A 23,474-nucleotide genomic window follows, 5' to 3' on the forward strand; every position below is an offset into this window, starting at 1 on the left:
GACTCCCGCGGCCGACGCCGAGGTTCCGCATCCCGGAGTTCCGCCCCGCGGCGTGTTCCACCCACAGCGGCGGGAGCGCGGCGGGAGCCGCCCCGCCCCGGCCCGCCTCCCGGGCCAAAAGCAGTTCTGCCTCCCAGCCCGTGCTTTTGTCACAGGACCGCCCCGTTTATTCGTGTCACCCCCGCTTCCTTAGGTAGGCCTGCTCGCGTTGGCGCTGAACAGCAAGCAGGGTATTGCAGCGTCATCTACTGATGGCTGCTGCTCCTCCCCTTGGAAGAGCGTGGTATTGCTGTAGATTGGGATGTTCAACAGCACTGAAAAACCTGCTCTAAATATAGTAAAGCTACAGTCATCTTACTTTGCAGTTTTGTCTCTCTGACCTAGATACAAGGGCTATTTTGGAACCACACATTTCCAGCTGATTCTGTGAGCAAAATGCCCGACGTTATCTGGCGTCTCCAAGCTCCCAGCTAACTCGGCATGCGTTCACACGCCTACGCGATTAGCAAGCACTGCGAACTGTTTTGTTACTTTACATCACATGGTTTCCTTAAAGTTTATTTTATAAAGTCATCAAATTAAGCACTACACCCAACGACCCTGGTGAAGAAGCTGCTGCTGCAGTTGGGGGAGGCGATCCATTCCTCCTCCATGCTGCAAAACCTGTTAGCAGGGGGTTTCACTCACCCCGCCTGCTGCCGTTCCCAGCCATCCACAGCCGTTCAGCACCTGGATCCAAAACTGTGACCAACCTTCTAACTTTGTTCTTGGTATTGCCTCTGCTGCTCCTCTGCTGCTTTCATGTTTCCTTCCTACCAAAAAGAGAAGTCTTTTCAGTGCACAGAAAACAAAGCCCCGCTATGCAACTTCTATGTGTCCTCTCACTGGCACTCTGCACCCTCAAAAAACCATTGTGTGGAGCAGGGCCCAGCTGGCAGAGGCACGAGTGTGACCTGTACCTGTGCTTCTCTGAACATCATGAACATATCTGACACCTTACAACCTGGGTTGGAAGCAGAAAGTATCCTATATTGGGACTTTAAAATACCCATTTTGACCACTGATTTTGATCTGCAGTTTTAAGTATTCAGGTATTAGCATATTTGAAATGGCACAAGCTGTTTGTCTATTTAGGATGCCTCACAGCAACTTGCGATGTCCTATGTCCCTGACATAACAGGAACAGAGCACCAGAAGACAGCCGGCTCATTGTCCCGAGTCTCTTCTGCACAATGCTTTAGTCAGAAAACTTCCTCTCTCTACAGATGTCCCTTGCTATAGCTGGCCGCTTTTGCACTCTTTTTCAGATGCGGTGCCCAGAGCTGCCCCTGCAGAGGCTCACAGCATGCAGCGGCCCGGCCGAGGCTCGCTGCACTGCCGCCTCCCCGCAGTCAGGCACAGGCTTCAGCTCCGGCGCGGCCGCCCCGGGCCGTGCGCTGGCTGGCAGCGGCCGTAGCGCCCGCCCCTGCGCGATGGAGCCTTCTCCTCCGGGGAAAGGCACAGGGCAGCTGCGCCCACCCGCCCCAGCGAGGGCTCACCGGCCCCTCGGCGTGACACAACCGTTGCCACCGCCGGTGCCTCGTACCGCCGGACCTCCGAACACAGCCCCGGGCAGTCACCGCGCCGAAGGGCTCCCGGCCTGGGCGCGCCTTCAGCTCTGGGCGGCCGGGTGACAGCTCGGCCCCGGCGGGGACGGGGGCGGCGGCCGCTGCCGTGGTGACGGCGGAGGGCGGCCGTTCCCCCACGACCAGGCCCCGCCTGCCTGCGGGCGGGCTGGGTTCGAGCGGCGGGGCGGCGAGATGGCGGCGTCCTTGGGGCGCTCGGCGGCCGGTAACGCGGGGGCCGGGCGGGCCGGCGGCGGGGCGGGCGGCGGGGCCGGTGAGGGCCGGCGCGGCCTCAGGTCGCGCCATGGGGCGACCGCGGGCCTCGGGGCCCGCTCCGGCCTGGAGCTCCTGCCCCGCGGCGGCGAGCACTGCCGCTTCCTGCTGGGGCCGGGCGCGCCGTCTGAGCGGGATCGCGCCGCCCTGCCCGCCCTGAGGTGCGGGAGCGGGCCCGAGGCTCTCCGTGAGAGCCTTACAGGCCACAACAAAACAGCATTGCTTTTATAAGTCAGAGCAAGGTCTTGTGATCCAGATGAGAGCTATATTAACAACTGACATTATCTGGCTTAGAAAAAACTTAGGCAGCAAACTCCAAACTTAAAGCGCAAGGAGGAGCTTCTCTTTTTAAGGTACAACTTGGAGGTCAAATGCAAAATCATTTCCCGTTCACTATAATTATCTGGACTGTTCACTCTCTTAATAGCAAGTAAGGGCAGATTAAACTCACCATACCTAAACCACACTATTTTACTTGGTAGCCATAGACTGCTGGAGAAAAGTGAATGGGACTCAGTGCTGTCGGTGATCGACCAGTGGGATACTGGGAATGAAAACACCTTTGTACAATTGCACTTGGAAGAAACCAGAGCTGCAGTAAAGTGAGACTCAGTTTCTAGCATCTGTGGAGCCCATGTGACTCCCAAAAGCCAAGTGCAGCACAGAGCAGAGCAGCACTATGGATGACTTAAGCCTTGTTGGCTGGCAAAGTTTCCAAGATGCTAATGCCACCTTGAAATGGCTGGGATTTCAGAATGGCCAGAGTGTGCCCTTCCTCCGTTTGGGTCAGAGCGCTAATACACAGCCCCTGTATGCCAAACTCCCTATGGCGACAGCATCCTCTCCACACTTGGGAGTTTTTATCACCCTGAAATGGTTGACAATAGACCAGTTCCCAGTGACAAGGTTCTTCTTACTGCGACCCACAATTGTATAGCCTACCCATAGAGAACTTGACTGAATTCAGTTGGATTTGGCTTGCGTTTGATTCCTTAGCCATGTAAGTCAATGAATGCTGCCCCACATAAGAAGCAACAAGCCTATGAATAAACATTTGAAGGATGAGGATCGCGTTTTATGGTGTACTTTAGACTTGTTCCTTCATGTTCATCGTCTGCTCTGTTATAGAATGTAAGCCTCAATTGGTAGAACTGTACATGTTTAAACTCTGATGTACATAATACTAGTAGATCAGTCAACCATTAATAGAATAAAACCCAAATAGATCAATTTAAAAATACTCTTCAAATGAAGCTGAAGAAGGTGACATATATCCTGCAGTATCACTGAGGCTAGCAAGCCCACAATCATATATGAGAACAGGGACAGCTGAATCTTCTCTAAAGGACAAAATATCTAGAAAAATTCAGATTTGGTTGTCAGTGTTTGAAAAATGAGGTCTGAAAAGAAAACAGTAGGGGCAAATGCTGTATATACCAGGACAAGCAAGTGCATGTGTGAATTTGGTCAGCATATCCAAGTTTTTCAAGCAGGACAGCTACTTTGATAGATACTTTAGTCACAGTGTCCTTTAGTCACAGTGGCTTCAAAAGAAGCAGAGAAAGGAATTGTTTTTAACATTGGAGAAAGTTAAGAATTACTTGAATAATTCTGTAAGTCAGTGGGCAAATGCCTTTGTGATTGAAGAATTTAGCCACAACAGTTAATAGGACTAGTTTTGTGATATACACATAAATAAAAGCGTTTCTTTCCTGAAACATGAAAGTGATGGGGTTTCAATCTGAAGTTTGCTAAAATGCTTTCTTTTTTACTGCAGGGTCATCTTTTGGTTATTGGGTTAGAAGAAGAAGATTAGAATTTTAAGTAACTAATCTGTGTAGTTACTAATCAATATAATGCAAGAAAAACACAAATGCTTTTTGTTTAATCTTAATTCATACTGGTAATTATGGGTCTAAAATTGAAGCTCTATATGTATATGACTAGAGCTAGGATAAATTCACAAGACTTCACAGAATTAAAAAAAAAAAACCCCAAACCTGCTGAAGAGTCCTCTGCCCCTACATACTCATAGGAAAAATATATAGACTTCTATCACCCAATCCAGTAAGTGAGAGGAGGAAATGGAGAGATGTATAAATAATATTGTCATAAGAGTGGGCATTTAAGTATCTTTGACTTTACAGGAATCCTAGGAATATACTTCACTTTTTCAATCTATTATCTTTCCAGGAAACACCACAAAAATCAAATGTTTCTTGGGCAGAACCCAACAGAAATAGCATTTTCTATTATTTTTGCTATTGCTTCAGTAATAGCTGAGTAACAGTCTGTGTCTCTACTTTCTGTCAATTTACTTGAAAATAGACAAAATACAAATTAAATTATAGTAACCATGTAGTCATATGCCCTGTGTGAAGTACAGCAAGAATTATAGATGGGAGGTGTCAAAAAGAATGGGAAAAATCCTAGCCTTTTCCATCAGTAAAGATTGCTTGAAAAGTCTACATAGTAGTATTTCTACTGAACTGTGGTCTGTTAATATTTGGAAGAAGGAATGAAACAGTGAAAGTGTTTAGGAAACATAACAAATGATACAGTAAGTGGTCCTTATCTTTCAAAGGATTTTTCTCTTTTGGAGAATACTGACCTCCTCTAAGTGGAGAAGTATCTCTTGCTTCAGCAATAATTGAATCAGGTCTTAAGAAATTATTGCAGGAAACAGAGCTACTTACGTAGAATCTTAGGTGGACAGAAAAGACTGTGTGGTGGGTGGTTTGGTTTTTTTTAAACTTTGTAATGCTTTATTTACTCTGGTGATCTGGTCAAACTCTAGTCTAGTTAATTATCCATGCCTCTAATTATGCCAACTAGATACTGCATGCTTCTTTGTACAGTATAAAGCATTGCATAGTATTGCTTCTTCAGGCAATTGCTTTGTTCACCCCGATACAGCTGCATTTAGATCGCAAGTCTATCTACAAAATAGTTTCAGCATAGGCATTTGCAAACCAAGAGTTTTTCTTCTGTGTAGAAGTTGCTAGGGGATTTTTTTTAACATGTAAAAAGGTGAAAAGTACTTGGAAACACTGAGTTGCTCTACTATGCCAGTATGATAGCCTAAAGGTAACAGGTGAAAAAGAATTGTCCAGAACTTCTGGTTGTGATGAAGGAGATGACAGGATGTATTGTGTGAAAGGCTGGCAAGAAATACTCCAGGGCAGTTACTTGCAGAACTGGACAAGTTTCTGGAAATTATGAATGTAGGATGTTGATTTAGGGTTATCAAATGATTCTGAATAGACTTACTTTTGTGATAGTAAGTCTTTGGAAGTATGTACATTGCATGTTGTAATTTTAAGTCTCAAATACACACAAACACTTGTTCCATCAGAGCACAATGCTCAGAAAAGCTTCTATTTAAGGACTGCATCAGCGGTCTTTGTGAAGAAAGATTAACTGATAGCTGTCCAGTCTTGAATTCCTGTTAAATGGTAGTTCTCAGTTTCATACAGAGAAGCTAGCTGATTAATTACAGCTACTACTAACTTTACAGAGTACAAAGAGTCTGAAAAAATCCAAGCCAGGCTATCCTCAGTGTACTGCAAAACATCCAGAATCTCAGTGCATCCTTGGCACAGTCTCTCAGCAAAATAGCACATTTGTGAATTTAAAGCTAAGAATGCCTCAAAGACTTCCAAAATGCTACGATGCCTCTAGCTTGGCCTTGAGGCATTGAGAACTCTGACATGGCCTAAAGCAAACTGGCATTAAAGTGCGGCTTTTATGAATATATCCTTTCATCTTGGTGCTAGAAACAATTGATATGATCACAATTTCTCCCCCACCCCCAACCTCTCCAGATTCTAGTACTCTGACAGATTAATTTTTAATGTAATTAATTTGTAAGTATCCTCATTTTATATCTTTTTTGTTTTTTTTTTTAAAAAAACAAGCAACCCTAGAACCATTTGTGAACAACACAGCAATTTGACACAGACAGTGCTAAGTTCAGTACTGACTTGTCAGAGCAGTCTGTGAAGAGTTCTGCAGATATCTAAGCACTGAGTTTTTCCATGACTTCTCCATCTTTTGTCTACATGTAAGCTCTTTCCTTTGTGTTGTATGGTCATCCAGTATTTTTTAATATTTACCTTTCCATTTATGATAAGCCAAATCATATTCTTTTTCTTTTGTAAGTCACACTGAAGTCAGTGGCATTAGTTGCATTAAAAAAGCTATTATGGTTTTGACCTTTTAAAGATAATCTTCGAAATTGTTATTGGTCAGTTGGATATGATGTTGTTCACAGTACTTAAAACTGAAATATTTCTAAGCATCTTGAAACAGATCAGTGAAACTAAGTATAAGACCTGTATGGCGTGTGAAAAGTAAGAAGGCCAAATGACTTCATCATTAGAGAAAGAAAAAATAAGAAATCAAACTCAGGAGATTTTAGGATTCCTTAAGCCTCAGATGCAACATGACATTTCTTTCCTTGCTGGAGTTAGTTCTGACAGCTGAGAGCTTAAGTCTTTTATCTTTTGGATCTTGCAGTATCAGTTCTGTCCAAGGTTTTGTTTTGGTTTTCTTGTTTGTTATAATTTCTAGATGTATAGGCATATCTTCATTTCTTTCTCTATTTTGTAAGAAGCTCTGAAAAATTCAGAAGTCACTTTTAAGTACATTATACAGTTGACCGTTAGATTTGGCCATGTATTCCTCTTTTTAACAGGCATATAGAAGTCATGTAAGCATTTACACTATATTTGTGGGTTTGGTTTTTTTTTTTAATACTTCTGAATAATTACATACATAAATACATAATTTTCATTGAGCTGTTAGTACTACAGAATAGTTCTTTCCTTGGTCTCAGTCTGCCTTCAGCTTTGCACAGTGGTGTGTTTATGACACAGGAGTTACACAGGCCTCATTAAAAGGGGAAAGAGCAGATACTTATACTTTCTCAAAAGCATTATATCAGTCCTATTCACTTTTTTCAGGGCTTCTTACCAGATTGCAGACTTCAGCTCCCACAATACGAACGCTATCATCATCGAATTCCTTTTCTCAAAACATTCCAAGCTGTTTGTGGAAACTGGGCCGACTTAATCATGTAGCAATTGCAGTACCCGATTTGGAAAAAGCTCAATCCTTGTATAAAGATGTGTTAGGAGCACAGGTGAGCGAGACTGTTGCTCTTCCTGAACATGGTGTCTACACTGTTTTTGTGGAGCTGGGAAATACAAAGCTGGAACTTCTACATCCTTTAGGAGAGAAAAGTCCCATTGCAAGCTTTCTGCAAAAAAACAAGACTGGAGGAATGCACCATATCTGCATTGAGGTACGTTCACACAATATATCATATAATAAGATAGAGATATTAGAGTATGCGTATTTTTTTCATAGGTTTGACCTGTGTCAAGGACGAATATATAAGGCTTTTTTCTGTTTTGGAAATCACGGTTCAATTTCATGAGCTATGTGATTATTTTTTCCTCTTTTATGCTATAAAGATTAAATTGGGGAGGGTTAAATGTGGAAGGTGGACAAGTCCAAGGGCTTGTGAAGAGCGTTTGACAGGTGTTAACTTCCTGACATAGAAAGGACATAAACTGGAAGAAGATGGAGTTGTAAGTTTAAGCTAAGGCATAGTTTAGATTTTCAGAAGTTTCCTCCTGTTTGATATTTAGTTGAGAATTGTATACAGAAGTCAAAAAAGATTGTCACTCGTACTTACCAAAGAGCAGAGTCTCCAGAGTTTCTTCTGTCCTGTTCTTCCTTGTCCATCAAAGAGAGACTGGTCTGGAAGTACACAAGATGGAAAGGTGCTGGGTAAAGTAGAAATCTTATTTAGTATGTTCATGTTTTAGTGTAGATGCAAATTTTCATGCTGTTGCCTATGATACATGTTTTTAATATTTTAAAGATCTGAGTCTTGCAAACTTTATTATTTCATGCAAAGTGTAGTAATAAAAAGTAATGGGATTACTGATGTGAGTAAAAATTGTTTTCAGAATGCAACATAAAGACCGGTGTTTGCAGTTGCATGCTTTCATTGAGAATTGAGAAATTTTGCATACACACAGGCATTGCAATTTTTCTTAAATTAAGTTTGCGTATTTGCACATGTTCAAGAATAAGAAAATTAATTCTTTTAAAATTGACACTAAATTGTATTCCTAGGCAGTTCTGCTATAGAAATGTGAAAGACCTCAGCTGAACTTAGGAAATGGGGGGTGTAGAAGAAAGAAGTGATTTGCAGTAAGACCAAAAAAAACCTCCAGCCCTCTGTAAGACCAGTGGTACTTACGTATAGGTACAAGAGAAGGAAGTTGTAGGCATTTCTCAACAAAGAGAGCGCAAAGCTCCCAAGGGTTTCAAGTATATGTAATCCCTTTTAAGATGTTTCAAGAAATACTTGTTACCAGCTGAAATTGTTCTATGTAGATCTCCATTTTGTATGAGAGATGATCTTGTTGCAGATAAACCAAAGATGGCTGTCAAGGGAAGTCATACTATTAATTATGAAAATTGAGAAGAATGGGACATGCTCATTATACCATGTTGGACAATGTAGAAGTGTTGTGTTAAAAAAGAAAATTTATAACTGTATACAGTAGGTCAGGCAAACCAGGAGTCATAATCTATTATGATTTAATTATTATTAAATCATAATCAATTATGAGTTAATTTCCATTAATCCGGTGAGCTAGTGCTACTCACAGCCAGATTTTCCTAAATGAAGTCTTGTAACTCACTAATAGATTCTCTATGGAAGAAAAAAAAAAATTAAGGAAAAGATTGTCCTAACTCTCTCATGTTTGTCTCCATGTAAAAACAAACGGAAGATTATAGACTAATTTATGTGGAGAAAAAAGCAATCCATTGTTGACCTGCTGTTTAAGTGGGACTGAAAACAGATTTGGTCACTACCGTAGTCAATCAAAAAGGTATTAGCCTCCCTCCTCCAATTTTCTGTTCTCCTCAGAAATCTTACAATTTCAAAGATACGTTGTCTTCTGAATTTGAGCAAAAATAGTTTTCAGAAAAACTATAAGGGACTTCAGTGTCAATTGATTGTTCATTTGAAATCTAAAAAATATTTTGTAGAAATATCTTTCTATGAACAATTTTATTGCAAAAAGCTGAATTGTAAAAATTCTTTCCATACTGGAGAGGAAGCCTGACAAGTTTATCAAAATGCTTTTCATTTCTTCCTTATGTCTGATTATTCAAAGGAAAATTTTAGACAGATGTTTTGATAGGGAATTTGCTTCAGAAAAAATAAGCATTTTAAGAAGAAATTAAATTATTCCTGACCAGCTATAATTGAATTTAATACCTGCGATGAAAAGCATGCTGGACAGTTGGTAGAATAAGAGAGAAATCCTGAGCCTGATACTCTCCTAACACAGATGCACCCACAGGCTTTCCACTGTTTACTTTCACTGCTTCCCTGGGGATGGAGTAATTCATTCCAGCTGAGCCCAGACACAGTTCCTCTTCTGGCCATCTCTGCAGGACAGGAGCAGCAGCTGCAGTGGCTTTTCTGCTTGGGGAAACAACCTGAAGGGGGCTATGGCACACATTACATGTGCTGTTTTATTTTAGATAAAACTTGACAGTCTTTTTTTTTTTTTAGCAGACTGGTAGTTGTGTGTAGGAAGAACTGTAGTGAGTTCAGAATTTTCATGAACAAAACTGCTGCAAATGAGTAGGAATTAACTGATGTCTCTTCCTCTGAATTAAAGCTAGGTATTTCCTTCTTCCTTACAATGGCATCATGCAAGTTTATTCACCAAGTTATGTCCAGACACCTCAGTCCTGAAAAATAGCAATGCTATTATTTTAATTCTAGGTCTTTATTGACTATTGGTTTTGCTAAACTGAGTGCTAATTTTATTATTTCAAAGAACGAATGCATTTAAGGTTTGGGAAAATTCAAATTTCATCTGATGACATGACATCAGACTTAAGATCCCATAGAGCGTAGACATCTTTTTGTTAATTACCTATTTCTGCAGGAAACTGTACTGAAATATTATGTTAAAGGGTATTCTTATAATTCAGTTCAACAGAAAAAACAGGTCATATTCTGGGTACGTTTCTGACAATTCCAAGGTTTTTCTTAGGAAACTTTATGAAGCTTATTAACCTACTCAGAAGGAGGATATATAAATCTAAAAGGGACTTTCCTTTTACCTTCTGCCCATTGCCCTCCCTTTTCACCATCATCTAATGAGTCAGTGTTCTGTCATCAATTAGACAGGAAGGCATTCTTCTTTAGTTATTGATAATTTGAAAGAAATATGATCTTCTTAGTAACACTAATGTGGAGTTTAGATTATTTATGGAGTCCTTATAAAGTAACAACATAAAAAAATCAATGGGCTTTGTGCATGAGTGATTTTTGTTTAATAATTTCTTAAATATAGCACAATATATTTAAACAATATTTTATAAAATCTTCAAATAACAAATGCAAACTTCTGTAGGATTTTTATTTTTAAGACTAGATGTTTTAAAACTTGTTTTATAATTTAATTTATTTTCAGAATTATATTAGAATTTAGAAATAACATTTTAGTAAGGAATTATATTATTCTCCTAAATCTGCATAATACAGTGTAATATGTTAATTTGTGTGAACTGTATTTTTCTTTTATAAGGTTGATGACATAAAAGCGGCTATGACAGAACTGAAGGAAAAAAAGATACGAATATTGAGTGAAGAGCCAAAAATAGGTGCACATGGCAAACCTGTGATTTTTCTTCACCCTAAAGATTGCCACGGAGTCCTTGTGGAACTTGAGCAAGCTTGAGCCGTAATATTTATAAATAAAACAATAGATTAGTTGTGAAGTTACTGAGCTGGTGCTGGGAATATTGATGTGGTGTTCAGTCTTTACAAGTTCACTGTAGTTCCTGTGGATTAAGTACAGCTTTTGAGTACTGAAATAGTGCTACAGATTTAGGGTCGGTTTCTTTTTTTGTTGTTGTTGATCTGATTTTCAGAATTAATATGTTGACATTTCTTGAATTCTTTGTGATTCTAAAGACAAATACATGAGCCAAGTTACATATGTAACATAGTAATTTATATTCTGTTGCCTCATGTTTTCAGCATGGTTTTACCTCTGTAACCAAAGAAACTGTACAGTTTCTAGGTCATCCCACATTATTTTGTTCTACATTTCAGAGCAGAGACCCACTTCTCAGTGACAACAATATAGCTTAGATACTCCCTTTAGAAATAAAGGAAAAAGGAACATTGTATTTTCTGTTTTCACCATTCACCATCTGTGCTTCACACTGATTGATTGGTTCATGCAATAAAAAAATCCTTATGCTATTGTATGGGTGTCTGCAATCAGTAAATAAGTTTTCCTTGGCATAAGAATTACTGCCAAGGAAGTCACCATGCATAAATCATCATTTAGTTGTTTTATGAACTCTGGATATGCAGGCAATGCGAGAAAAGTATCTGAAATGTATTTTAAACTGTAATGTACTTGTCACATTTTAGTTTTTTCAGGTATTGAATATTTGTTTTTCAACCTTCATCCACAGGAAGATAGCTGGGAGAGATCTGAACAAATAGTGATTAATCTTTTCACTTACTTTATAAATACTGTTTTCCTATGCAAAAGCACTTAGAAAATCAGTGGAAAACACAAGCCGCATAAGTCTTGCTTATGTACACTGTCTTTAACATCAGAGACCATGCCACCATACTTATGGTTCTGATAGACTGCAGTCACAGTTTGTTGACTTATTCATGGACAGACTTTGGTTTATTGGTGTACGTTAAGCAAGCAGTGTTTGTCCTGATACTTTCTTTTATAGGTTTGTTTTGACACATCAGCTGCAGAAATTGAAGACTTGCTGTGTCTCTCTCTAGTTTTCTTAATCCTTAAAGGTCATATATGTTCCTAGCTAAACCACAATCTACATCTCTGCATATACAGTGAATGGTTTCAGCTTGATATGGAGTAAGTTCATTTTAGTCTAGAAGAATTTTTACTTAATGGAAAGGGAATTATTTGTGTTCTGTGTCATGTTTGCTACAACAAAATACAACTATAATGTTGACTTGACATTTAAACAGGGCTTTGAAGACATTGATGCTTCCTCATGAATTTTACTTCTGAAAAAACTCTGCAAAGCCATGCATTTTTTTAAAATGAGATAGTTTTGTACTCAAAATAAATACTACTCCTGTCATATTTTGAGAAAAATACAGTCTTTCACAGGGTTCTTGCATCTCATCAAATCACTGTTTAGAGGGTAGTTTGTGATCTAAATTCTGAATTGTTTAAATTTAGAAATCCTAAGGCAGGAAAAGCAGGATGATTTGATATTCCTAAAATATGATTCTGCCATTCTAGGAGACATTCTATTAGCAAAGCTGCTTTTGTCTTTCCATTCTTTCAAAGACAGGGAGGCATCTTTTCTGCAAAACTAGCAAAGGAATGCCAAGACTAGAAGCCTTGCTGGTTACATGTCAAGATAATTGAACCGAAATCTTTGAACCTAATACCCTTAGTTTGGTGCAACAGAAAACAGGGTAGTCCTCCCTAGGTTCATACTCCATTTCTTTGTCCTGTCTGAAGAAGGTGGAGTTTTGTGTATGACATCTATCAATACACTCAGACTAGTAGCTTGATACAATTCAGGGAAAGGAGATTTTGAGTAAACAATACTTACTCTACTTGCCCCATTGTGCTCCCCATCTTATTAGCAGAAAGAGACTTGTAATGCTTTTAGCTAGTAACCAGCAATTTTCCTGACTGACTGCAGAGGGGTTGCCTAGCACTAAGTCAGCTGATGTATTTTGTTCATCGTAACTAAGTCATTCTCTTATCTCACTCACAGTTTATACATTTTATCTGACTCCTCCTAAGGTGTAAGTCAAGATATTAACAAAAAAAAAAAAAAGAAAAAAAAGAGAGAGTTTAGGTCTGTAATATTAGTCAATACCCAAAACTGGGGCATGCTTATTCCAAGCTCTTACCATTTGGTGGGATCAGACCCCCGTGCTTGCCTGGGTATGTGCTACAAGATATGAGAATCTCCACTTCTGGAACTCTAGACTTGGAAGGAATAGCCAAGAGACCTCGACAGCTGAAGAATCTGAACACAGCTAAGATGCATTGAGAGAAGTTTCCTGTTCATAAGCCTAATTCCCATAGACTTCAGTGGGAACAGGATCAGCCCCTATACTTGTAACAAACTTAGAGTCCTTCACCTTACACAAGAGAGCTTTCACAAGTCATTCTGTGTTCTGACTTTTAAGGGTTTGGGGAGGGGTTAGAGATACGTGCCTTACCCTTTGTCATTGCTATGATTGTAAAAGGGGAATAACGTCAAGAAAAACAGTGGAAATTCAGGGATGGAAACTGGAGCAATAGAGAACTGTGATTTGTTTCTTCCAGTGGAGGGACACTTAATGATACACCCCTGTTGTACCAATATACAACTTCTGGAAAGAACAACAGTGATTCAAATAACTGGAGCCTGATTAGCTTGGAAGGGAATTAGGCTTTGACAATGGGTATTATTTTTTTTTAAAGGCATAGTGAAACCTTATTTTCTGATAAAGTCAAGCTTTTCAGAAGATGAAGTGTTAATATTTTGTCATTAAATTTTGTCATGCTTGGGTCATTTGTCAAGTACAAGTTCCCTGTTCCAATCTCTCCACGTGCCTTTTTTCCCCTCTGAGCTCAAGCATGTTCCCATCTTATGCTGCCTAAGGCAGACAAGACACATTTTTCTGGACTCCATCAACTTTACTCAGGCAGCTAAAGGGCTCGTAATTAAATGATGCAAAATATCTTTTTTGACTTCCTCTATGCAACCCTCAAGTCTCCTCTAGGTGGGAGGAGGAGAACAGGCTGCAGAATGAATCCCATTCCGTATGATGAGACAAACCTAGAAGCAAACTCAAAAAGCTGAAAAAAGAACTAACTATATGCCTTTTAAAAGCTAATGTTACAGTTTGGCAAATCTGCAAAAACTCTGGTCCCATCATGCTTATACTGCAATTAATTCACCTGAATTTAAAAAAAAAAAAAATTCGGTATTTCATTCTGAACTCAATTGCTTTCATTATTACCATATTTACCCAATTTATCACAAGTTTTGGAAGAATGTACTCCATCATGATGCCACAGCTACAGTGCTTAATACAGTTAACACAGCCTGAAAATTTAGAAAGCTGTGAATGAATTACAAGAGGAACTGAAAATGGCACTTATTTCTGCAGACTGTTTCCTGGATGGATAGTACTTCTGTGTTTAATGCTGAGACTAGAGTTTACTTTCTCAATGCACATGCAGAAGCATTGCTGTTTATTGTTAAGGACAGTCTTTGGATTTGGACTTTATTGCCAGGATAGATGAATGGAAGTTGGTGTGACCAAGGAAGTCTCATAGAAAGACCAGGAAACATGGTGATGTTTACAATATTTAGTTGAGGTACTTACAATAGGTGCTCTGAATCATTTCCTTGGTGCTTCATTGGATTCTTTCCTTACAAGAAATTCTTCCTGTAGTGATCTGACTTGGGTTTGCTGGACTCAAGAACCCTTAATTAAGAGAAAGAGTTAATTGTTTCAATAAACACTCGATTCTTTTACCAAAGCAGTTGTCATGTCGGCCAAATTATTAGACTGTGAAACATAAGAAATCCCTAAAATGGTATCCCTGGTGCTTCCCATAAGGGTGCTGGGTGGCACTAGGCACAGAAAGGTAACTGACAGTTTAAACTTGGAACATTGACTCATATAAGATTAATATGGACATGAAAACTAACAATAATATATAAACTAATTGGCCCAATGCTGATGTTGTAAAATGGAAGACCTCACCTTCTTAGGAATGCAAAATCTGTCACCTTTGATAAGCATTTTCAAAGCAGTTTGAACATGAAACATAAATTTATCTTATTGTGAAGGAGGGAGGTTTGCCTCCCAGGATGGTATAATCCTTAAATATCTATAAAATGATGTCATCCGTCTAGTTTCATGTTCATTTGCACCATCTTGCATATTGTTAAACAGCATTGTTCACTGCAAAGTTTATAGCATAGATTCACAAGTGAAGGAAGAATTCTCTCTTAAACATTTTAAAGTAATGATACATTTTGAAGCACTTCATGACTTTTCTAGGGGTAATCTAAAGTGTAATCTAAAGTCATCTTTTAATTTATGCTTTGTTAACATAAAAATAGCAAATAGGTACTAAAATCTATAAAATAGATCTTTAACGAAGATTACTTATTTTTAATATTGCATTTTTTCAGTAATAAAGATAGGCTTAAACCATGATTTTAAAAAAAAAAAGTTCTGAAGTAACTAGTAACTGTGAGTACTCTGAAGGCTTTTTTGTTGTTGTTGTTGTTGATGGTTGGACTTGATGATCTTACAGGTCTTTTCCAACCTTAGTGATTCTGTGATTCTGTGATATGTGACAATGCACAGTTTGCATTAAATAGGGGGAATATCCTACTTCTGCATCTATGGCTGGCTTGTATGGAAAAGATTATTTCCAGAAATTGAAGAGTAGCAGAGAGGTACATTATTGGACTGATATTATGCACCTTATTTTTACCTTCCATTTTGGTATGTAATTTTCTATGATAACCATCTGCCTGAGTCACTGTATCCAAAATGAGGTGGAGGGAGAATGTTTGTTAGGAACTTAAGTTTAGGAAGTTAAAAAATATATCCCACTCCCTTTGGGACCCCTGCAGTCTTTGAGAGGTCAGTTGTAGTACAATACTTGCAGCTGCAGTAATTTCAAAAAGAAAAGACATAACTGCCCTACCAAGCTGGCAATACTGCTTTTGGTATATTGATTGAGAAGGTGAAAACTTCCTTATATACATGAGGCTATTTCATCAAGTTAACAATTTTGAGAATTAATAATATGAATTACAACATGATTTGCCAAATGTTTAAACAACCCATCTACAGATTATATGTAACTTCCTGTAGTTCTGTGTAAAGCATACATGCATTACAGTTTATGTAATGTTTGAGTTCTCATTATCTTCAAAAGAGAACAAAAATCAGTCAAGTAATTAGCATATAGAAAGGGACAGATGAGAAAAGTCACCATAGAAAAACATGATAGAAAATATCCTCTTAATAGCAAATGGCTACTCTGTAGTTAGTGAATCTTAACAGAAATCTTAACAACTAAACAAAAAACAAGAATAAAACCCACACAAAATGGTGTTTCCATGAAGCGCCTTTGCATGTGGATGGAATTTGACTTGGTGCTAAGCAACTGCTATAGCTACCCCAGGGCAAACAAAAGCACACCAAGTTGGACACACAAATATTATAGTGAACATTGATATCTAGCTGATTGGAATGCAATATAATTACATTAAGATAGCTTTTCACTTTTGCTATCATGAGAAAGATTACTTTTTACACTCAAGAATAGCTACAAGTCTCAAATTTGCATACTTCTGAGCAAGTCCTGTCCTAACTGGCCTAAGAGCACTTGATCTCATATATGTTCCTTTATATACAAAGTAATCACCATCACCTAGCTGCAGTAGAAAGATCTAGTAGTTTCTAATAAAAGGCCTGAGGAACCAACTATGTTTATCATTCACCATAAGAAATGTTCTTGGAGAAACCCACTTCAGTGAGCTGTTAAGTATTAGACGTTGCATCTTCCATTTTTAATCTTTAGGGGGGGGATCTACATATTGTCTGCACAAGGGCATAAACATCATGATTTGACCTCATAAATCTGGCCGTATGACGGAATGTGTCTAAGTCCAGTGCTGTCCCCTGCTGTAACGTTCAAACTTTCGGTGTTTAATTTGATTTTTGTTGCACCGGAGCACCTCAAGCAACTGGGAAACCTGAGGTCATTAACTAGCGGGATTACACAGGAATGTGCTTCACAGAAAAATGGTATGGAAGACTCACAGAAAACAACATATGCTATGGCCCACCACCAAAGCAGGGTCCCTAGGTGCACAGTCTGCCAGTGCAGGGTGGCCTCACCATGTGTCACAACAGGACTGGAGGCCTCCAACAAACATACCTGCCTACTGCAGCTGCTTGAGGGGCTCCTGTTGGGCAGCCGGGCGGAGGGTTGCTCCAGCCTGCAGGCTGGGGGAGCACCCGGCTCTCCTCAGCGTCCAGGTCTGGGCAAGCTCCTCCACGGGCGTGCGTGAAGCTGGCGCAGAGCTGGGCCTCCCGCCTCCAGTATCTGTGGAAGGCAGTATTTGACAGGTTAGTCCGTATCACCAAGTCACCCACTTTTTGTGCCATTTTGTGAGAAACTCGGGGGCGTACAAACACGGCGCCACCTCACCGGCCCTCCGTGAGGCAGCGCAGCGAGTTCTGCCATTACCTCTTCCAACCTCGCTGGGAGCAGGCCGAGCAGGACCCTGTGAGCGGAGAGCGACGCCCGCGCTTCGGGGCACGAAGGCTGACGGCCAGGGCCGGGGGCAACCTAGAGGTGCGGGCAGCGGGCCGGAGCGGGCGCGCTGAAGCGATGCTGAGGAGAGGCGGGGGACTCCGGGCCGCCCCGCTGCGCCCCGCGGGCCCGGCCCCCCTGAGGCGCCGCGGCGGCCGGACTATGCGCCATGCAGGTTCCCGGGCGGCTGGCGGTATTCTCGCACGCAGCTTCCCGGGCCCACCAGCCGTCTCGGTGTGTGGCGCTGAGGCAAGCACACAAAAGAGCGGCTGCAGCTGCCCCCGCGTCCCCGCCGCGGTGCGGGGTGGGGACCGGCCCCGCCGCTGCCAGCAGGGGTAAGGAGCGGGGGCGCAGGGCGGGGGACCGGCGGCCAGTGTCGTCGCGGGGACCGGCGGCTCCGCCAGGGGTGGGGCAGCAGCATCCCAGCGGGTCCCCTCAGCGGAGCGGGGGGCCCGCGGGGCCGGGCGGGCGCTGAGGGGGCGCCGCGGCCACCCCCGCCCCGCACAAGCGCGGGCGTTGCTCCCCTGGAAATCAGGGCTGGGGGCTGCCCGCCCCGCGAGCAGCTGCCCCCGCTTCACCCTCAGCCCCATCCCCTGGCAACCGAACTACCCGCAAGGGGACGGGGAGCCGGGGTGAAGGGGAGCCCCTGCGGCATGGCGTCGCCGCCGGTGTGGTGGCGGTCGGCGGCGCGGCGGCGGGGGGCTCCGGCACAGGGGGCTGCCGCACGCCCACATGTCTCCGCTGGCACGGAGCCGCTCTTCTGCCCGCTGTGGCGGGGAGGCGGCGGCGGAGGGGCCGCACCGCCACCGCCGCCTGTCAGCCGCTGGAGAGCTGGCAAGGTCTCCCCAGAGCCGGGCTGCCGGTGGGGACAGCGGGTGCCTCGCGCTGCCGGCTCGCGATCAGCTCCGTCTCGGGAGGGCTGCGAGCTCTCCGGCTCAGCCCGCCATCCCGACCGCCTCACCTCAGCCGTGCCTCGACGTCTGCTTTCGGTAATGCAGGGACCGACAATGCAACATATGCATAATGTCTGTGTTTTGTGGGAAGGCGGGAGGCTTAAGAATCTGTTTGTCTTAATGGAGTCAGAAGAAATGCGAGAGGAGCCCTCATGTAATGCAGCACCGCTAAGAGTTTGTATGTGTTTCTGATTTCGTGCCTCCAGTGTAGCAAATGCATCAGAGCTTTTGATCCACTCTTTTCCCGTTCCCTTCATCATGAGGTCTGGAGGGGAAAAGCTGCTCAATTAAGAACACTTGATTTTTGTTGGGATAAACAGCGTGAGACATTATAGCATGGTCTGTTTTCCCCTTTTTGAACAATTTTTTAAATAGGTGGGGGTTTTTTGTATTGCCGTAACAAAAGGGATGGGGGTGGGGGAGAGGAAGGGAATGCTGCGTTTGGAGCTGCGTCTTGGAAAGGGAAAGGATGGCTTATTCTGCCTCAACTAGCAGTCTGCACTTTCAGATTTTCGTACTTTGCATCCTCAATGTCATTTTGATGGTTGGTGCATGCTAGTGAGGGCATACAAGACAATAAATTTAAATAAAGGCAAGAGATCATACAACGTTCATAGTACAGAGATAACATGCATTGCAGTGATGTTTAAGAAAAGTCTTAAATTACTGTGACCAGTTTGGCTAAAAAATGCAAGTAGTGTTTCAGTTGTATTACCTGGTCAAGGCCACCCTATAATCTCCCAGGAGGGGCTGGGAAATCCATTTGCAGAAAGGGTGATTCTCCCCCTCTACTCCATTCTCGTGAGACCCCACCTGGAGCACTACATTTAGCTCTGGGGCCCTCAACATAAGAAGGACATGGCCCTGTTGAAGCGAGTCCAGAGGAGGGCCACAAAGAGGATTAGGGGGCTGGAGCACCTCTCCTATGAAGACAGGCTGAGAGAGGTGGGGTTGTTCAGCCTGGAGAAGAGAAGGCTCCGAGGAGACCTTCTAGCAGCCTTCCAGTACCTGAAGGGGGCCTACAAGAAAGCTGGAGAGGGACTTTTTGGAAGGGCACATAGTGATAGGACAAGGGGTAATGGCTTTAAACTGAAAGAGGGTAGATTTAGATTAGATATTAGGAAGAAATTCTTCACCATGAGGGTGGTGAGGCACTGGACCAGGTTGCCCAGAGAAGCTGTGGATGCCCCATCCCTGAAAGTATACAAGGCCAGGCTGGACGGGGCTTTGAGCAACCTGGTCTAGTGGAAGGTGTCCCTGCCCGTGGCAGGGGGTTGGAACTAGATGATCTTTAAGGTCCCTTCCAACCTAAACCATTCTATGAGTCTATGATTCTATGAAAAGGTATTTCATGTGTTATGCCTGTTACCCAAGAATCCCTCATTACTTAACCAGCAGAACTGAAAAACAGAAACAACTGCTATCATAGTTTTATGTGGTTGTGTGTAAGCAATAGTATTTCCACGCATGGTAATTTTAAAAGGGAGGAATTTTGGTGTAATTCTTTATTGCCACTTAAATAAAAATACAGTATGTGCTAGTTATCTGTATATTGAAAAGCATAAGATATAAGTTTATGTTAAAGCATAAGATTGCAATTTATCACTGTATAGTCCAGATTCTCCTCTCTATGGAACAGACAAGGATGAAAGAGCTTTTCTTTCCATACGTTCTTCTATGGGTACTAAACTACTAAAGGGGAAGCCACTGTCCTTACTCCACTTTGGGCTCATAGGATTTCAGGCTAAAGACCTGTCCCTGTAAGCCTTGATTGTCAGGCTTCCTAAACCTAAATTCTCTGATACTTTAGCCCTTATCTGCACTTGGAAATATCTAAAGCTATTTTTAAAAATGCAGTGTTGCCTCTAATCAGCAGCTGCATTATTGCTTCCCCTTGATCCTCTGATCATAAAGGAAAAGTGTTTTTGAAAAGGCCATAGCTGCTCAGCTGTTTTGGTCAAAGTCTTATGATTCTAAGGAAGAATCTCGAAAAGCATTTTTTGTACAGTTACTTTGTTAATGCTAGTTCAGGTTGGAGACTGGACATGAATTTAAACAAGAGCTAGGTCTTTAAAAAGTGACCTTTGCTTAAGGCTGTGAACATGAGGAACCACTTCAAGAAGCATAATTTTACCATCTGTAAAGCTGTTCTGATAAGAATGTTTTCTAAGAAATAATTTGTGAAAATACCATGGTTTAATCCTCTTCCAGTTTATATTCCTGTGCTGAAGGTAGAGAAACCCAGCAAGAAGTGACCTGTTCCAGGTTACCAGCTCACAGAGAGAAATATGGAAGATCCTGGTTTTGTCCAGAACAAAATCTTGGCTGTAGCCTTTGAACACATCAAGCTTTAGGTGCTTTTGCAGACTTTTTATATCCATTTCCCTTGTAATCTGTGTTTAAACAAACAAGGCAATGCTTTTATGCTTTAAGCCACTGCAACGACAGAGGCTGGGGAGCAGCCCTGCTGAGAGGGCCCAGAGGTCCTGGCGGACAGCAAGCTGTACGTGCACCAGCCATGTACCCTAGCAAAAAAGATAGCCAGGAGCATCCTGGTCTGTAGGAACAAGAATGTAGCCACTAGATCAAGACAAGTAATTATCCCCCTCTACTCATCATTCAGTAGACCGTATCCAGTTTTGTTGTGTCCCCCCCCCGGTACAAGGAAGATGTTAATGAACTGGAGTTCCACAGAGGCCACCAAAGTGGTTGGGGCTGAAGGCCAGGCTCTGTGAGGAGAGGGTGAGGGAGCGGGGCTCGCTCAGCCTGCAGAAGGAAAGGCTTTGGGGGAATGTAACAGCAGCCTTCCAGTACTTACACGAAGGTCTTCAGGGAGGTGCAGCCAGACTCATCAGAGGGGTATGTGGCAGAAAATGTGAGACAATAGACATATGTTGAAACAAGAAGTTCAGACTGGATATAAGCAAAATCTTGTGCCCCACAAGGACAATCATACATGGGAACAGGTAGCCCAGAGAGGTTGTGTGGTCTCTGTCCTTGGAGGTTTTTAAGACCAGACTGGATAATGCCCTGAGCAACCTGATCAGGCCTCACTGATGACCCTGGTTTGAGCAGGATGTTGGACAGGAGCCCTCCGACATTCTTTCCAACCTGAATTGTTCTATGATCCTATGAACAGTTGTATGTTTGTGCCTATCTGTACGTGATACAAGAAGCAGACATGTTTCCAGAAGTCAGAATTTTTTTCGAAAGAACTAGAGCTTCCATTCTAGGGCTAACCTATGCATCTCAGCAAAGATGGAGTATAGTATCAGTATGATACATTGGCCTCTATTACCTGTGTAGTAGTACATTACTATTAGTACAAACTAATACCTTACTATAAGCCTCCCAAGGAAGAAATACTTGCTTGAAATATTTTTATTTTAATGTAGATACAAATAAAAGGAAGAACATACTTCTTGCAAGAACCTTTCTACGTAGAATCTTTTGGCAATCCTGTAAGACAATTAAAGCCTTGCAATATTAGTGCAAGAGATATAATGGTAGTTCTTATAGCGGGAGAAAACAAAGCACTGATGCAGTCACGTGCACTTCACAAGTTAAGAGGAAGAGCTGAAAGGAAAATCAGAATTCACTAGTTTTTAGATGCTCCACAAAACATGCAATTGCTGAGTCAAATGTTCATTATAAGTACTTTGGATACTTGCAAATGCTTTTAGTCTACTGCAGAGAGCATTAAAATATAAGATTTTTTTTTTTTCCCCTGAGGACCCATTTTGCCTTGAGAGCTGTGTGAAAAGCAGCTCAAGAAAGCACCATGTGTTTCTTGAAGTGTTCAGTGTTTTAGGCTTGTGCTGCCTGCGGGAGCTGAACATGCAGCACTTAGGCTTTATCATGGCATCCATGAGAAGAGGGCTTTCATTCCAATTCTCAGTTTTGTCTGAACTTAAGTCTCATCTTGGCTAATGATACTATTTTCCAGAAGAAAGGTCTTACACAACTGGTAAAAACACATGTAGAATGAACTGTTTGTTTCTGATGCTGGTAGGTAAATGCACTGTCATTTGAGTACATGACATTCCTTTCCTTTTTTGTTGCAGTACTTACTGTCTTCATTCACCTGCTGCAGCAGAAGAAGGTGACTTGCACTTCAAGAGGAGTAAGTCAGAGCTGAGCAGAGACTGGTATGGAAAACTCTGGGATTAATAGGTACTTCCACCTAAGCAAAAGAGGGAGAACTAGAAGCACTGTAGGTAGGGATGACAAGGAAGAAGTGTCATTGTTCTCAGATGTAAGGTTGGATGAAATACTCTTGGAGATGCATAGTCTGAAGTATACTTGTGCATGAAGGGATCATTTTCTTTTGAAATAGAAGTAAATGAAGAGGAAAGGAAAGTTGGCAAAAAGGTATACAAAAAGTCTTGGAGTGGAGAAATATGTCAATTATAACCAGCGTGAGGTTTGGAGTCTAGATAAGGATTTTCAAATAGCAGTATTTCTGCAGTGCAGACATCTGCTGATACCCACCTGGACTACCAGTGGGAGCTGCATGGAGGAGTATCTTGGGATAGTTGTTTGTTTTGAACTATAAAGATGACGTTTCCTGCAGAAAATAGCCCTTCTAGTTACAGACTTAATAATGAAGATTCAGCCACATAGGAATAACTTGTTATTGTTTTATTACTTAAAAGGCAGGTTGAATATTTCCATTCTATTAATTGAATGAAGTAGTTTCTGAACTTGTTTTGTACACTGATGTTAGGAATATTTGTGAGCATGGCACCAGCTAGCATTATTTCCAGACTTCTGTCTTTACTTTCTGAGAGATGCCCCTCACAGACGCACTTGTGAACTGTAACCTTTCCACAAGTTCGTCTCCCCAAGTCAATTGTACCATAACCCTGATCATTTTCAAAGAGTGAAATCTGCTGGGTTTATTCCTAAAACGTTTCTACAAGAGAGGCTTGACCTTGCAAGTTTTTCTTTTATGTGTCATCTACCTTTGTGTGGTAAGGGTTCACAGGATCTAATCCTTGAAGAATTCAGTGAAATTCTTTCACCTGAGTACAGTGGTTAGATTTAGCTAAGATTTTGTAACATGGTCATAGCAGGCAAGTTACTTCTTACTGTCAGGAGTATAGCAACATCTTCTTAAAACAAACAAACAAGCAAACAGCTCACAGCTCAACATGATAGTTTTGTAACACTAACCATGAGTGGCAACACTGTTCTCGTGGGTGTGCAGATCGAGATGCTTGACCACTGTAGTC

The 23,474-nt window shown here is 41.8% G+C and overlaps 2 protein-coding genes across 4 annotated transcripts in view; both read left to right on the forward strand.

The window, feature by feature from the left end:
* The first annotated feature begins 1,783 nt into the window (after positions 1 to 1,783).
* On the forward strand, positions 1,784 to 11,196 carry MCEE (methylmalonyl-CoA epimerase). The gene is made up of 3 exons (XM_059823919.1): positions 1,784 to 1,830; positions 6,842 to 7,182; positions 10,511 to 11,196. Exons 1-3 carry the CDS (start codon positions 1,800 to 1,802, stop codon positions 10,661 to 10,663), a joined length of 525 nt encoding a protein of 174 aa, XP_059679902.1. The 5' UTR covers positions 1,784 to 1,799; the 3' UTR covers positions 10,664 to 11,196.
* Positions 11,197 to 17,604: 6,408 nt separating this feature from the next.
* APBA2 (amyloid beta precursor protein binding family A member 2) overlaps positions 17,605 to 23,474 on the forward strand; it is a 108,268-nt gene continuing 102,398 nt past the window's right edge. For 2 of the 3 annotated variants that reach the window (XM_059823738.1, XM_059823741.1), the window contains exons 1-2: positions 17,605 to 17,622; positions 22,305 to 22,388. The gene's annotated coding sequence lies outside the window, so the exon portion shown is untranslated. Of the gene's footprint in view, positions 17,623 to 22,304; positions 22,389 to 23,474 lie in introns of those variants that run through there. The other variant, XM_059823739.1, reaches the window with a different exon arrangement.

Source organism: Gavia stellata, chromosome 13 (assembly GCF_030936135.1).
Source record: "Gavia stellata isolate bGavSte3 chromosome 13, bGavSte3.hap2, whole genome shotgun sequence".
In the NCBI taxonomy this organism is placed as follows: Eukaryota; Metazoa; Chordata; class Aves; order Gaviiformes; family Gaviidae; genus Gavia; species Gavia stellata.